The sequence below is a fragment of the Maylandia zebra genome, linkage group LG23 (assembly GCF_041146795.1).
Source record: "Maylandia zebra isolate NMK-2024a linkage group LG23, Mzebra_GT3a, whole genome shotgun sequence".
NCBI lineage: Eukaryota > Metazoa > Chordata > Actinopteri > Cichliformes > Cichlidae > Maylandia > Maylandia zebra.
The window spans coordinates 42,740,426-42,755,220 of NC_135188.1; the positions used below are offsets into that span (position 1 = coordinate 42,740,426).

At 41.1% G+C, this 14,795-nt stretch overlaps 1 protein-coding gene across 1 annotated transcript in view; it reads left to right on the forward strand.

The window, feature by feature from the left end:
• The window catches only part of ptgfrnb (prostaglandin F2 receptor inhibitor b), a 76,064-nt gene extending 63,971 nt beyond the window's left edge, over positions 1 to 12,093 (forward strand). The window contains exons 12-15 of the mRNA XM_004573839.6: positions 6,191 to 6,377; positions 6,484 to 6,602; positions 6,729 to 6,779; positions 8,848 to 12,093. Of these exons, the coding sequence (XP_004573896.1) occupies positions 6,191 to 6,377; positions 6,484 to 6,602; positions 6,729 to 6,779; positions 8,848 to 8,960 (470 nt within the window). The 3' untranslated portion in view covers positions 8,961 to 12,093. The remainder of the gene's footprint in view (positions 1 to 6,190; positions 6,378 to 6,483; positions 6,603 to 6,728; positions 6,780 to 8,847) is intronic.
• Positions 12,094 to 14,795: the final 2,702 nt, after the last annotated feature.

Below are 14,795 nucleotides of genomic sequence, written 5' to 3' on the forward strand. Positions count from 1 at the left end.
GGATTGACGTGGTCACGCTATAGGGAGGCGTCTGTCATCCTGTCTGTCCATTGTTCACAAGAATAACTACTCTTCCTGGAGTGTTGGTCAGCTTTTATTGAAATGCAAGGATCACCTAATGGATTTTGATTATATTGTGGTCAAGGTCATATTTGTCATTCTCTGTGGATTTTAATTCTCATTAGTTTATGCAAAACAGCCAAACCAGTGACAGGGAAACTTCTCACCTTTTTTTCTGTGCTTCACACATTATAATAACCTGTGAACTGCGGTGGATCGTGGGCTGGATGAGCTACAGCGTCACCAGTGTTCTGGTTATCAGAGTTGTCTGGTGGCTCCATGCTTCGTAGTTTTTATGTGGTTGTGTTTAGATAGGAGTTTCCAGATACCATTACCAAGGTGGCTGCTTGGGGTGTGCAGTCTTTCTTTCTGGGATTTATCAATACAATGGCGCGATTTACACAAACATTAGCAATCAAATGGTAACCCAACCAAATTCTACCACTTTTGAAAAGTTAAACTAAAAGTTGGTGTATCTGACATGCAGTAATAATGATACATTTAAAAAAAACCAACCACACATTTCTAATAGGAGCACCTACCATTGTAGCAGGATATAATGAAATAAAAGGAACAGCAAAATAAACCTTCTTAATCTCTTTAAGCTGAAGTCTCTGTATGAAATATGCCTGTGCCTGAGATTATTATAGCTCATTTGATGACATCATAAAGATCCAAGACTAGAGAAAAGTGCTCGAAACTAGTCATTTAGAGGTGTCCGATGAGTCCGCCGCCTCTAACACTATTTATACAGTAAATAGCATGATGGGTCCTCTGTTCTATAAATTATGAGTGACCACTTTTTTTTTTCTCTAAACAACTAGAAAACTTAATTTGAACTTTTCTTTCACTCCTCCTTTTCCTTCATTTAAACCAGTTCTGAGCGCAGGGCGTGATTCTTCAGGTCACTTTGAGTCCACCGCCCAGGAGACCATCATTCATATCATACTCATCATTCATCTTGCACAGGAACTCTTTCCATGTTTTTCTTTGACTGAAGCGTGTGCTGGTGGGATCCCTGACCTAATATGGGGATCAGGTTTGGAGGAGCAGGCCTCGGTGTATTTCACCGCGCCTGTGCTCCAGAGTCTCAGAGGAGTATTGGCTTACTTTTAGGCAAGCCTCGAGGTACATTAGGTTTGAGAGGGGAAAACAGCTTGAAACACTTAATGTGATGGTGGTGATTGTTCGTAAATACTTACAACCCTTCTGTTAGTGGTGAAAGTTTTATCGGGGCAAAACGGGTACGACCATCCTGAAGTGTCCTGGAATAAACTTGAAGAAATGTGATCTTGTCTTTAAAGTTTGATTAGCTGTAACTCTTTGTCATTAACTTTTTTTACTAGGAGAGGCAGAAGTGAGGAAGGACTTGATTATTTTCTTGATTAATCATTTATCCTGTTAAACACCAGCACAATTTTTTTTTCTCCATCCTAGATCACAAACACACGGACCAGCAGCCAGTTCTCACAGTCAAGCAGACCAGATTGTCACATTATAATTTTAGCCTTAATTTTGGCATTTTTTTATCTGCGCTGTAGCAGCTTTGAGGAGACGTAGCTTTCTTGAGGATGTTACAGGGTAACTCGGCCCTGTCTCCATGTCAGAACTTTGAAGTCTTCGGTCGATTCTGGTCAGTGAGTCAGGAGGGGGTGTGTGTGTGTGTGTGTGTGTGTGTGTGTGTGTGTGTGTGTCTGATGTGTGTGAGGTCAGTCGACCCGCGGTGTCACCTCCTGTTTCCTCCTCTTTGGTTGGATGGAGCGCTCGGCTACTTGTCTTTGTGCAAAAATATCAGTGCCCTCCCTCTAGGCTGTCTCAGTGCATCTTCATCATCACCTTCATCATCGCTGCCATCAATTGAGTCAGATTTAACAGTGTGAAGGGAAGCTTTATGACTTTATGTGAGCGTCGCATTAACTCTTTAAAAATGACCAAATCTTAACTGATTTCTTTACCTTGATATCAAAGATTCTTCTGATAATTGAAAGTTGAAAAGAAATGATTTGCACATTATTGTACATTGTTTACATAAAACAACTGCATATTACACAGTAACGATAATTTAACCAGTACAAATGTGGCTAACTCCACTGAAATCAGGCTCTGCACACGACAAAAGCGGCTCCTCTCCTCTAAATGAGAAGCAGTAGAGTTGATTTGCCAAAATTACATCCTAGTGTCCAGTGTGTCCACTTCTCCACTAACAGGAAGTGATTGATTTAGACTTTGGAGAGAGGACGGCCGGGGAGGAAGCGCGCTGCGACTTCTAATCTTGTGGTCTTGGAAAAGCAGCACCTCAGAATAAAAGTGCAGTTTGCTGAAGTTCTGCTGTTGTTATTTCAGCATTAAATTTAAATTCTCATGAATAAAATCTGCATGTTTAGTGTGGTTGCGTTACCATTCAAGAAGGTTTAAAGTAGAATTTGTAAGTTCATAAAAGCAGAATAAATCCAGAGAATATGGAGGCAGAAAAATGATGATACTCATCAAGCTGTACAGCGGTGCGTAAAAACACGCGCTTACAAATGGTAATTTTTATTGGGTTTATGTTGATAAATCAATATAGTTTTGACAAATAAAAGCAGCTTACACTTAAAAATATTTCTAAATTGGACCATCGGACGATCGGATACAATCATGCTAAAAAGAAAGTACACATTATGTCAGGTTTTAAGGTTTTATAAATCGGACTGTGAAATGAGGTTAATTCACCTTCAGATGAACAACAACATATGACATATTATACTTTATTATTTATTTAATAAGAATTAAGCCTTAATACAGAACCAGCCCCTCATTATTCAGTAGTTTGTAGAACCACCTTTAGCAGCAATAGCATGAAGTGTTTATTTCCTGTGTGACTTTGTCAGTCACATCATGGTGAAGGAGTTTTGATCCACTCCGCTTTAAAAGATTACAGCATGTAATCGGGTTCAGATCTGCACTTTTTCAGCCATTCTGTTGTAGATTTGTTGCTGGACTTGGGATCATTTACCTGCTGCACGATCAGTTTAAGCCAAGCTTTAGTTGTCAGACAGGTGGCCTCACATTTGATTGTAGACTACTTTGATATATAGAGGAAATCATGGTCGACACAATGACTGCAGGGCGTGCAGGCCCTGTGGCTGCAGAACAAGCTCAAACCATCGCGCCTCCACCACCGTGCCCGGCAGTTGGTATGAGGTGTTTGTGAATTATGTCCAAGCATCTCCACTTTTCTATCTAAAGAATGGTTTCCGTAGGTTGCTACGCTTTGTTACATTTTAGCAAACACATACTTTTTCAGCTTTCTTCTAATTGTATCGTCAACAACTTTGCCATTTAACATACTGAGAGTCTGAGATGTTTCCCTGTGCATTGCCCTGTCTGACCTTGATGGGAGTTTGCAGGACATCCGCTCCTGGGATGATGGTTATTAGTAAGAATCCAGGTTTTAGTCTCTTCCGCACAGACCACTCTTCAGAACATGGTCAGAAATGTTTTAATGAAAATATAAACGGCAGCATTTGCCTCAAAAACTTTACATCAGTCTGACTACGTGTGGGATAAGGTGACATTTTGCCGTCAGTGGAGCTAAAACTTCAAAAGAAAAAGGTACACGCTTTAGGGCTCGTCTTTGAATGCTGCTTTAACCTCCTAAGACCCGAACTCTTCCACGGCATGCATTTTTAATTTCTCTTTGATATTTAGGCACATTGGGGCCCGATAAATGTAAAAACAAAGAATTACCAGATTTTTTTTTTAACCTTATTTTTGTTTTTATGAAAAATCAGAGCCACATATGAGGATATCCGTTTAAAATTTTGATAGAACAGTAGCAGTATAATGTCCTCGTAAGTGGATATCAGACCAAATTGAGTATTTTGGTCTAAATAACCCAAAATAGGAGGTTAATTTCAAAAAGTGGTTTATGGTGTGATATTGGAAGGGGTGATGAGATTTCCTGCTAAATCGAGATTATTTTTGAAATGTTCTGGTCTTGCTGTACTGTACATTCTGTACTTTTTGGGGGGCCCTCTGGTCATCTTCTGGTGTGGCGTTCAGTCACACAAAACCTTGACTATCTACAGCAAAACTTAATGAAATTTCAGCTTAGTGTCACACACAGGAGGGCAAACAGTTTTCAGGTGATGACCAATATTGAGACCTGGGGGTGCTAAACTTGATACCAAGGTCGGTGTTATTACTATCGCCGCTGCTGCTCACGCTACTACTGATTTTTAATGATGTAGCACTTGAATATTAAAGCCATTAGGGAAGAGAGGGAGAGAGAAATTGAGATGTGATTCATTTCTCTGCTCTGGCTGAGTTCACTCCTCTTCTCAGTTTTTTTCCTTCTCTTCATTATATTCGCTGCATCCATTCTCCCCACCTCTTTCTTCCTCCCCATGTCTGTTTCTTTCACTCTTTTTTCATAATTGTTTTTCATCATCATTTATCTTATTCTTTCTTTTTTCTTTTCTTACCCTGCAAATGTTCCTTTTATTTTTTCATCTGTATCCTCTATTTGTCTCCTAAATGACAGAGGATGACTAAGACTCCATGGGGTTTTTATTGTGCTTCAGTGTGTGTGTGTGTGTGTGTGTGTGTGTGTGTGTGGGAGGTAGAGTGCTAATAGTCTCGCTCGCTCTCTCTCTCTCTGACAGACTAATGACTAGTTTGTGCTTCTGTCTCTCACGCTCTCTCTCTCTCCCCTTCTCTCCCTCTCTCTCGCTCTCTCTGAAATAATTAGCTCGCTCGCCCCCTTTTCCAAAGATTGCATCTATTATCACGAATTCTATCAAACTCTCGTCCCCGTTTTTATTTCTTTTGTCATCGCTGTCGCCCTTTTATGATGCGTGTCCGTCTCCCTGTCTTTTTATCTTAATGTGGGAAAAGGAACGCCGGCGTTTATAATGTGGTGATAATGGATTTATTCTGCTTTCTAGATTTCCTCCTCTCTTCTGTTTGTTATCGTAGTGAAATTAGGGCTGTGCTGGACCTCAGAAAACACTCAGTTTCTACAATGAAGTCGGTACAGTAGCGCTTCTCTGTAAGTGTTAGGCTGGTTAAGGTCGATGTTAGCCAGTGTTAGTGACTTAAAGGCTTAAAGAAATACTTAAAACTGAGCTGGGGTGTCGTGATCAGCGGCAGTAACACACACTTCAGCTGCCGTGCCTTCTCTGACTCTTCTGTCAAATAAAGCGACTTTGTTCTCCTAAACAGCTCGTTGGTTTGCGCTTGATCTCTTACTGGCTTCAAATATGTCACATCGCTGCAGTAACGCTATCTTTTAATGGCACTTCTAATGTTCTTTATTAACTGACACATACAGTATTTTGCCTTTGAGCTTTCTTTTGTAGTTTGTAAGGTTCAGGTTGAAGGTATTTGAGAGACGATGGGATTGGTTGGTATAAGCACGTTAACACGACGTGCGGATATTGTTAAATAAACGCTCAGTTTTGTATTGAATGGAAGTACTCACTGAAACATTACCACCAAAGAAAACCTGTATAATACTGATCTGTGTTCAGGTTGTACAAAGTGTGTCCATAGTGGGTTTAGCCTTGTTTGGCAGTCCAGCTGTGTCCCATCTAAACAGACCAAACGAGTTACACAAATTTCAGCATAGGTTTAAAAAAATGGTTTTAAAGGTGTTCAGAGGTTCAACACTTAGCTAATAGTGCAGTTACTGAATGTCAGAAACTACACTGCACTGCACATTCCTAATATATGTATGAATGATTAGTTAATATCTCATTTGTATATTTTCTTCTGTCTGTATTTTGAATATATTTACACACAGGCGGGGGGGTTGAATCTAATGCACAGAACTTTTGGATCTAATATGCCAGAAAATGAAGATCTTTGAACCTGGTTTTATCCTTAAGTTCGTATTTTGTATCTTCAACTATTTAAAATCCCAAAAGGTTGATTCTGTTCATCTGGACGCGGCTTTTTCTGAAAACGCTGCGTCCAGATGAACAGAATCAACCTTTTGGGATTTACTTGGATGATTGAGAATGCATCAAGACTATTTAGATACTAAAAAACGTATATATTGATGTCTATTAGTTAAAATCATCACCACTCTAAACATCTTAAAAGTCCATCACAGCTTCACTTAAATTTGTTTCTGTGTGTCTCTCAGACGACCTGGCGTACGAGGTGAAATGGTTTTTCACCCGGCTGCGCGGCGGACCCGCGTCGGTCCAGGTGGCCAGCGTTGACCGCTTTGGCGTTGTGAGAAAAATCAACCGTAATTCATCCAGCGACGTTACAATAGAGCGCAAAGACACACACACCTACCTGCTCAACATATTTGGCACTCAGGACAGGTGAGGTGCAAACGAATGATTTGTCTGTTTAATCCCTTTTTGGCTGAGAGACTTGCACAGCACCATGACCGTCATCACAACAGCCTGTGTCCTCTGTGGTTTCCAGTGACAGTGGGGAGTATTTCTGCTCCGTCACTCCCTGGTACCTGTCGGCCTCAACGGGAGCCTGGACAGAAGCTCAAGAGCTGACATCATCCAAAGTCTTCCTCGCTGTCAAATTTGCAGGTGTGGTGCAAAAGACACGCAGTTACGTTATAACATGAACACATTGAAACATAAAAGTCTATGATATATGTGCGTTATTTTGTTATACGTAACACCAATTCTCTTGTTTCCTCTCTCCTTCTGCAGTTTGGGACTCCCTAAAGTTACCTCTCTTATATGGTGCATCAGCCTCACTGGGTAATATAGTCATTATATGTTTGTTGTACTTCAGAGACTTTGCTTTAGGCAATCTTTAATTGTCTATATCCTTTTCTTTCATCTAGATGACATATTTTTAGGGATTTAAGATTTAATTATGGATTCATTTTTCCACAGTAATGCCTGATTATCTCCAAGTCCTCTAAGTGAACTTGTACTTTTTACCGCTCGGCCGCAAAAGGCTGATGGGGTATTGTTGTCAGGTCACAGGCAACGCGGACACCCAAGTTTTTGCGATTCGATAATGAGGCGACGTAGGATATTCAAATTGATACCATAGATGCATCTCTTAAAAGGCTCGGACGAGTTTGAGTCCCAGTGACCTTGACCTCAAGATGATCTCAAGACCTGGGAGGTCACTAAATCTTCTAGAAAGCTGAGGGGTAGCACTGGAAACTTTTTTTTTTAATTTGTGACTCAAGCAGAGAAGCTTTGATTCACAGTAGAAAATAATCCTTATGTATTTTATACCGAGCCCTGGTGCAGCGCCTCAATCTATCCTCTCTAAAGCAAGGTGTTTTAGTGACATTTGGCCTTCTTTTAAGATAACCTTCTTCTGATTGGCTACCCTTTGCAAACAGAAGGCCACTCTCTATGATATCATTGAGAGCCAAAAGTAGAAAAAAATGTTTAGACCAGTCTAAAGCCTGGCCTTTTAGCCCATGGGAATTACTTCTACACTTTGCTTGTGTTGAGTATGAGTAACCACTGTTGTGACTGTATGTTTATGCCAGAAAACGAGGAAAAACGCAGAAATCACCAACTCCTGAGTGCAATTCGGTATTTCTTCGACTTTGACAGCTGACTAGCTGTGCACCTAAACAGTACATCACAGCTTTCTGGTTTCCTTGTTCTCCTGTACTGTTCTATAAAGCGTCCTCTTGTGTTATGTGTATAGGATTGTGTGTAGACATTTATGAAAGTGTGTTGTGTTGCTGTTGCAGTGCTGAATGACAAGCTGTTGTTGTCTGATTCTGAAAGAGGGCTAACTAAAATGTTGACTTAGCATGAAGAAAATGTTAAATGTAGCCAAGCGCAGCAGAAAAATGTCTCTGGAAAGTGAGAAAAGCTCGGCTCACTGATGCTTGCTGTCAGCGAGGGCGTCCTTGCGAAAAGTGCTGGCCGACAGACTCTTTTTTGTGTTTTCTTTTGTGCTGCACTGCACTTCGCTTGCTGACGGTGTTCGTCTCTATTTAGGACACATTTCTGATAGCTGGCGTTGTCCGTGCACTGCGGACAAGAGTTTAATCAAAATAGTCAGTAGAGTACAATTTAATTTGCCTTAATTAGCACTGATGGGGATTTTGGAAAGCAAGGATGGGCTTTTGTGTTTGCTCTTCACATAAAAATCTGTGTTTTTATTAGTGATTGTTGCAGCAATGCTAGCAGCAGCTTTGCCACAGAAGTGATTATAGTCCTGACGTAGCCGTAGTCTTCTCGGTGCCACATGAGCTGGAGACGAGGGAATCCCTGCATGTCAACTTTTAGGCGCTTGAACCAGTGCCTTAAACAGACAAGAGAAGATTGGAGTAATGAGACCTTAATCAGAGTTAAAGCTATCTGTCATGTGCTCTCTACCTCCGGAAGTCGGTCCCTTTTCCCAGCACTGGCCAAGAAATTCTTTTGTCAGATTTGTACAGGGCTGTGGTTTAGTGGTTAACGCATTCAGCTTGCATGCAAAAGGTCCCTGTTCAATGGCCAAACTCAATCCTGGATAAAATGGGAAGTCTGTGTCTGGAAGGACTTACAAAGGGTATAAAATGTGTAGCAAATCAGTCAGTACCTTGTGAAATAAAGGAGCAACCAAAAGTACCTTATTCTTCTGTAAATTTGAAGTGTGTGAAGACTAATATTAGCCACTGAACAGGGCCAAAACATTAAAGACACTGTTTTTAGAAGGTTGCTAAAGTTATTCGCTTTTATTGTATTACTAGTTAAAATGGTACTCATGAATAAATGCATCGATAGAAATGGTAGCATTAAGAATCGTTGGATTGGAATGGTTTTATTGGTGTCGGTAACATGGTGCCTGTTCTGGTTTTTCCAGGTGTCGGCCTCTTCTCTCTGGTCCTGGGTCTGGTCTGCGCCCAGTGCTGCTGCCGCAACACCGCACACCTTCCACGCTCACGCAACAAACTCATGGACCTGGAGATGGACTGACAAACACTTTCCCCCGCGCCCTCACACTGCAGCACTCACAGGAAGCACCACACGCATAACAGACACACGCCCATAGACGATTTCTGGGACACCCAGTTGTTCCCGGGCGACGGGCGTTGGGATTAAAACGCATTTTCGCAGTGCTTTAAAAGGTGCTCAGGACTGTTGTTTTTTTCAACTCTGCAGTGTAGGAGCAGGGGACTTTCACGCTCACCAATGGGAAAAAATAGCCTTTCAGACTTCTGTTTCTATGAAGAAATCTTGTGGCACTTCTAGAGAATTTTATGCAGATAAATTTGTGCCCTGCCGACACCACCGCCGTACAAGAAGCTCTGAGGGATCCAGAGCTTAATATCCGAGGAACAGGAGACTTCTGAGACATCACTGCCACTTGGGAATAAGGGATCAGTAAACAGATCTGCTGCCTCTATAACCACTAGGGATAACAAATGAAGTGCTCAGGCCTGACTAAATGCTTTTTTAGGTTTTCTTTTTTTTACTTATCCTGATGCCAAGGCAACCAGTAAGCAACGTACCAGTGAATCCCACTATAATCTCTTTTTGGGGAAGCACGTAAAATTCATGGGTTCTTTGGGGTTGGCGAGACTGGAGTGCCATTACTTACTATGAATCTGCACAAGGTTAAAAGACATAATATATCCCTACTTAGGTCACATGGGAAACATCTGCTGAAGGTGTTCTGGCATTGCGCTACCACCCCAAAGTATTCCCACCTTAACACCTGGACTATATTTACCTTTATTCTCAACTCTAGTTTTTTGAAAATTCAGAGATTTAAAAGAAACGAGACATTTTTAAGCTTTACACAGAGATATGCAGTGTGTTTGTGTGTGAGATATACTGTACATGGTGCCAATATTTTGAACTAATGGAGGCGTGCTTGGTTCGTATTGCCACATCAACACTTGAACTGCTGCTCAGAGCGGCAACAGCAAGCACTCTTCTTTTATAAATATTCAAAAATGTATCCAGCTGTTATTTTTGCCCGGGTCTTGTGTGTGTTTCGTACACTGTGTGAGTGCTGTGCTACAGTATGTGAGACAAAGAGTTGCATGTACTGTTTTGTAATAACAGTATGATGTCATTCATGAGCAACACAAGGCGTTTGTTTGTTTTTTTTTTTGTTTTTTTTCTCCCCCACGGTTACATTTTGATCACATCAAAGCTTCCTACATCTAGATTTGAAAAGCTAGCTGTCACCTCGCTATGGCAGACTCAAGTTTGTTCGTACTGTGAACAAAATGACAAAAATAGTTTGGGTGACGTAAGGAACTTGGTTTCTTCCGTGGTTTGAAGTTTTCAATAAAGTGATGCATGTTTCTTAGCTTTGGGTATAAAAGGAATAGTCGAATAACTTGGGAAACGTGCTTAGCTTGGTTAGCTTAGCATAAAGGCTAAAGGAGGGGAAATGCTAGCCTAGCTTGTTCAGAAGTGAAGCAGTTTGCTCTGAAAGAACTTACTCTTCCCTCTATATTTAACATTTCCAACCATTTTACATAACCAACATAAATGAGACTGATATTGTTGCTAAGCATTTTATGTCACTTTTGGTTTAGCTAAGATAGCAGTTCTCCTCACAAACAATATAAAATATGGACTTAGCTACTATGTCATCCACTGGTTTCTGGAATCCCATTTTGAAGCCTTGAGATGAGCATTTCCACTGTTGCTGTGTTCATTGCCAAAAAAAAAGAAAAAAAAAAAAGAGTTGAGACAAAGAAGGGTGGGGCCAACTATGAACCTGTACCCTTATTGGCTAACAGCTTGGGAGTGGCAACTTATTAGCTAAGAGACGTGTGGTTCATTCCACAGATAATGTTCCATGAAACACAGCATGACCAGAAGTTACAAAATATAATTTTTAAATTTTAATTAATCAATTTTGCAGCTACATCTATCGCCATCTGGTGGCCTTTAGATAGAATGCCGGTTTAAGGCACTTTTTCCAAACAGACAGCTAACAGCTACATCCATGTTTTATGCTGTTTGTGGTTCCTTTACACACCATGAAGAAGCTACAGTGTAGCTAAAAAACAGACCAGTAAACTTCCAGTTGTTCAAGACGTGTCAACAACCAACGCGTGCATTATTTTCCCTTTGATATGTTTAGGTTCTGATTTTTCAACAGTCCTGCTGTTTTCCTTGCACCTGCTTGATAAAACTCTAAAATGTATTTCTATAAACAACAACAAAAAGAAACCTGCAATAATCTGCAATAATCAGCCAACTGGCAAAGTTAGCTGTGTCCAACTCGCATCAGCTGACATCTGTTTAGTCTCTGTGGAGTTTTTATCGCAAGTGAATGAACTTGCAATGACGGGTGTGTCGTGCCGACTGCTGTGGGAACACACACATACTTGAAGCAACCACACACACAGAAAATGAGGAAGTTTGTGTCCAAACTCAGCAGGATCCAAGTGGGCCTGTTGGGTTTTTAGCATGATGTGCCAGCCGGTTTTCTCCTGAACTGGCTGGGGTTGAATCAGGCTTTGTTTGATGTGTTTTAAAGAGAGTTTTAAGCAACTTTACGAGCAATATGAGGCTGTAGTCGGGTCACAGCTCCCAGAAAGCTAAACTTCTATTATTCACTCTTAATCAGAACTAAAACACTGTTAACTCAGGCAGCCAGTGCGGAGCCATTATCCAGTCACAATAAACAGATGCCCATCACCGTGTTTCTGAGTTAATGTTTTCATATCACATTTTTTCTTTTAACTGAAACCGAAACCAGTGGTCTGCATCATTTCCACATGCATCTTCCCGGAATTAGAAAAACACTGGTGAGTGTTTTGGCTTGGCTTAAGGAGGCTGGTTATTTCAGAAACTTCCAGTGTGGTTCCTTAAATCCTCTCCATGATTATACTGGTGCAGTATTCAGAACAATTTCTTCCACTATCATTAACATACACACACCTACACATTCACAGGTAAACAATATCACTCTGTGCCAGTGAACAAGACCTAAACAAGAAAAGTAGCATCAGTACACATCCCTGATCATGTGATTACATCACTGCAAGACCTCCCCAGTGTCTTTTTATTTTGTCATTTTATTGCAATTAGTATGATGACTCATGATGATGTTTTTTAATAAACAGATTTGTAAGATGTATTCATTCTGACAGTTGTTTCTGTATCGTCTCATTTTATTGTGTGGTGCTTCATGAGGATGATTTCGGTATTGGTCAGTTCCATCTGTCACCTAGGTTACCCTTGTCTTCACTCCAGCTCTTTATGAGCACCGACATGACTATCATGACTATTTTAAGGTTTAACCCCAACTAAAGTTGTTTACGAAGGGGGGGAACTATCCATTGGAGCCAAAACGGTTTTTAATGCTGGAAATGGCATTTTAACCTGGAGTCTGGACGATCAGCTATTTGTTGGAAGCAGTCTTAAGTGGCCATTAAACCTACGATTTTGGCACGTCGGCATTGGATACATTTTCTGTCACTGGCTAGACAAAAAAAGAAAAAGTCTCGGTCACTGCCAATCAGATGCAGTGTTGGGTGTATACTGGCAAAATGTGGTTGTTTCTGTGTGTCTGAAACTCAGACAAAAGCAGAGCATGAGCGGCTCACCTGTAAACGACACTACAGTGACTCACAGTCTGTCAAATGGAAAATCGACCATGTTGTCAGTTACAGTCCCCCGTTTCCCACCATTCAATTAAATATTCATCTAAGAAGTGAGTTTGCCATTACAAGCTATTAATTCATAAATATGGTACTGTGCAAAAGGTTTGTGCCCTTCTTCTTATGGTATATGGATATAGATTATGTTTACGATACATACTTGTATGTTTTGCCAAGGAAATGGGAGGAATTTGTTGAAATATGTAAACATACATGGAAATACAGTATGTAAGGCACAAACGGAGTCGGTCAATATTTGGTATGACCACCTTTATTCTTCTGCACAGTCTGAACTCTCGCCGGCAGCTTTATTTAAGTAGTCTTCAGGAATAGTTCTCCTGGCTTCTTGAGGGACATTCAAAGCTCTTTGGATGTTTGTGCCTTTTGTTCTGTTCTCCTTCAACATGATCCCACACTGCTCCAATAATGTCGAGGTCCAGGCTCTGTGGAGGCCAATCCATGACTGATGGTGTTCCAATGTGTGTTTTTCTATCCAAGTTTGCGTTCACTGCATTGGCAGCGCTTCTGAAAATGGTCAGATAGAGGGACCGCATTGAAAATGAGTGAAAAATCAGCCAGTTTCCAAGAAAACCTTCAGAAAGCCTCAGAAACTGTTGCTCAAGATCATTTTTCAATAATAACAAAGTCTGGCTGCTTGACCAGAGACTTTAGTACAGTACTGGATGAGTAACCCAACTGAGAACCACCTTCTTGATCAGCGAGTGCCTCTTCCTAAAGCTGCTCACATTTCAGTGTTTGTATCGTCTGTTGCTGCATGCTGGAGTTGATTTATTGTGTATGAATAAGCCAACACTTCCTGCAGTTGTCCCTGGCTGGCCCACATTTACCCTCTTTCTTTTAAATGGCTGCTGAATTTTTTCCAGATGATCTGATGTGGTCGTGATCAGCGTTCCCGCTACGAGCTTTGTGATAAATGTGGGCCAATTTAGTTTTCTTTTCCGTCTGTGGGCAAGCCATCAATCAGATTTTTCTGTGCTCCCAAAAACATGGTTTTAAAAAAAACAACCAAAAAGGCAACTATAAAAACTTCCAGCAGAATAAATGTTTTATAATTCAACATTAGACCACGGCTATATCTCTCCCTCTTCCCTCCATGTTGTTCTTTGTGTGTCTCCAATCGGCTTGTTATATGGGATTCATCTGTTTGTACTTTTTCCTCTATTTGTCACCCATCTCTCTCTGCTGCTGCTGTTTTAACCACTTCTCCATCCCTTTCTCTTAATTTCTCCTCATCACACCGATCCCTCTTTCACTCCCCCTCTTCATTAGAAATGCAGATGAGCTGGAACCTCAGCCGCTCTCTGGGGCTTTTACACCTCTTTAACGCCAATCTCTCGTTTCATCTCTCTCCCTCTTTCACCACCACTCTTTCTCTCATCTCCATCTCGTGTGGAGAGGGCAGAGAAGAAAGACATATTGAGTGGCTCTGGAGCTGTCTGTGGTTTTGCTAACATGCTCTTGTTCTCTCTCAGGGTCCATTTGACCCATTTTCCAGTTCCTGTATTTTTGCATCTATGTCGCCTATGGATCATTGATAATGTGGCCTTGTCACAACTTAAAGCATTCTGTTCCCAGTTTGATCAGTGGTGTATATGTGTGGGTGTGTGACTGTAAAAAAATAAAAGCTTCCCTTGGTATAGTTTTTTTTTTTTATTATTATTTAGCTCTTGTTCACTGCTGTAAACTCCTGCCGTTTTGGAGATGGCACATTTCATGGCGTGAGCCCTGGCACCGACTCGAACGTGTCACAGCTTAAGGGTTGCTCCACATAACAAAGAATTCAGACAGAAAACTGTAGCAGCGCGTGGAGCAAAGTAAGCAGCCTGTTATCCCCAGAGTCTACCAGAGGCGACGTTTTCTTGTCTTCATTGTAATCAGCGCTGATGTCTCCAGCAGCTCCAAACAGCCCCAGCTCCATCACACCAGTCTGCTGTCTGTTAATGTCCCGTTTCCCTTCTCTACACCCCCACCCCTCTGAACCTCCGCCCAAAACAATACTTTGGTTGCAGTTTATAAAACTGATTTTAATTCTGTTTTGTTTTTGCTCCAGAACATGGGGTTTCCTGCTGTGTTAAAGCTCAAATTAGCCTTGCTTTTGGGAACCTTTGGAGATCAGTCAGGTTGCAGATTTGAAACCATGTCTGCTGAAACTTTCTTG